The sequence below is a fragment of the Empidonax traillii genome, unplaced genomic scaffold (assembly GCF_003031625.1).
Source record: "Empidonax traillii isolate 1590-97213 ecotype Southwest subspecies unplaced genomic scaffold, ASM303162v1 scaffold3271:size13948, whole genome shotgun sequence".
Taxonomy (NCBI): Eukaryota; Metazoa; Chordata; class Aves; order Passeriformes; family Tyrannidae; genus Empidonax; species Empidonax traillii.
In genome coordinates, this window is record NW_020958464.1 from 12160 (window position 1) to 13948 (window position 1789).

At 65.1% G+C, this 1789-nt stretch overlaps 1 protein-coding gene across 1 annotated transcript in view; it reads left to right on the forward strand.

Moving 5' to 3' along the window:
* LOC114072465 (leptin-like) overlaps positions 1–921 on the forward strand; it is a 7094-nt gene extending 6173 nt beyond the window's left edge. Inside the window, exon 3 of the mRNA XM_027910358.1 lies at positions 443–921. Coding sequence (XP_027766159.1) covers positions 443–839 — 397 coding nt within the window. The 3' untranslated portion in view covers positions 840–921. The remainder of the gene's footprint in view (positions 1–442) is intronic.
* Positions 922–1789: the final 868 nt, after the last annotated feature.

A 1789-nucleotide genomic window follows, 5' to 3' on the forward strand; every position in this document is an offset into this window, starting at 1 on the left:
GGGCAGCAGCGGGGGCTGTGCCACAGAGCAGTCAGAGGACATCCGGGAAAGGAGGGGGTGGCTGTGTCTTAGATTGGGTGGGAGGGTCTCTCGTGGGGGGATTCCCAAGGTGTGGGGTCCCAGGATGAGGGGCCTGTGACTGGGTGGGTTGGGGGGGGCTCTGAGCCCAGGGAGCGATGCGGGGGGGAGTGGGGGATGTGTCTCTGTGCCCCAAGGGATGAGGGTCCCTGGGAAGGGGAGTCTGTGCCCCAAGGGATGTGGGATCCCCAAGGGGGGGGGGGGGAGATACCCACAGCTGAGGTGGGGAGGGCTCTGTGCCCCAAATTGGGGGTCCCCGGTTGAGTGCCCCACCCGAGCAGGTGGAGCACCCCCTGCCCCAACCTCTCCTGGCTTTGTGTCCCCCCAACCTCCTGCCTTAACCCCCCCTTTTTGTTGCCCCCAGCCCCCGCCCTAACCCCCCATGTCCCCCCCACTTTGTGTCCCCCCAGCTGTTCCCCCTGACCCTGCGTGTCACCGGCCTGGAGGGGGTCCCAGAGGGGGGGGTCCCGGCGGGGCTGGGGGTCGCAGCCCAGCGGCTCCAGCTGTTCCAGCGGCTCCTGGGGGCTGTGGCCGGGGGCGACCTGCGCCTGGCCCAGGTGGCCAACGACCTGGAGAACCTGCGCAGCCTCCTGGGGGTCCTGGGGGCCCTGCTGGGCTGCCCCCCGCCCCGCGACCCCCCCCCGGCCCCCCCGGCCCCGCTGGCCGAGGCTCCCCACACCGTGGCCGGGGTGGCCCTGGCGCAGCTCCAGGGGTGCCTGGAGGGGATCGCCACCCACCTCGAGGAGGTGCCCGCCTGTTAGGGACCCCCAGGACCCCTCCAACACCCCATGGACATGACCAAGACCCCAGCAGGACCCCCACGAGGGCTCCTAGGACCCCACAGACCCCACCAACCTCACCAGGACCCCGTGGAGACACCACAAGGACCGCTCGGGTCCCACCACGATCCATCCCACAGACGCCACCAGGATCCCGTGGACCCCCCGCAGGGATTCCCAGGACCCCACAGTCACAAATAGGACCTCATCAGGACCCCTCTGGGAACCCCCACAGATCACATGGGACCTCCGTGGGGGGACCCCACAACTGTCCCCAGCCACTGGAGTGACTCCAGCTGCTGCCAGTGCCTCTTTTTCTACATTATTATTATTACTATTATTATTATTATTATTATTTGTTATTACCTTTTAAGTATTTTTATTTATTGACTTTAATTTAAAATAAAGCCCCTTTTCCAGCAGCCTCAGTTATGTCTACTGACCCTGGGGACAAGGGACCCCAGGGACACAGAGGGGGGGGGCACATGGGGGACAAGGGACACCTGAGGAACAAGGAAGGGACCCCAAGTAACATGGGGGGACACAGGAGACACAGGACCCCCAGAACAAGGGACCTTTGGAGTCAAGGGATCTACAGGATGAGGGTCAAGGGACCTGAGGGGACAAGAGGACCCCAAGGGACACAGGGCAACAAAGGGGACAAGGGCTCCAGGAACAAGGGACTCCCTGGGGATAAGGGACACCCCGGGGACACCTCTGGGACAGGGGACCCCTGGGAGAAGGGACCCCCCCCCCTTCCTGGGAACTGGGACCCTCTGTATCAAGGGGCACATAGGGAAAAGGGACCTTCAGGACACCAGACATCAGGGATAAAGGACCCCTCAGGACACGGGGGCACGCGAGGACAGGGGACTGTGGGGCCCAAGACCCCTCCAGGAGCCGGGGGGGGGGGGGGGGGGGGGGGGGGGGGG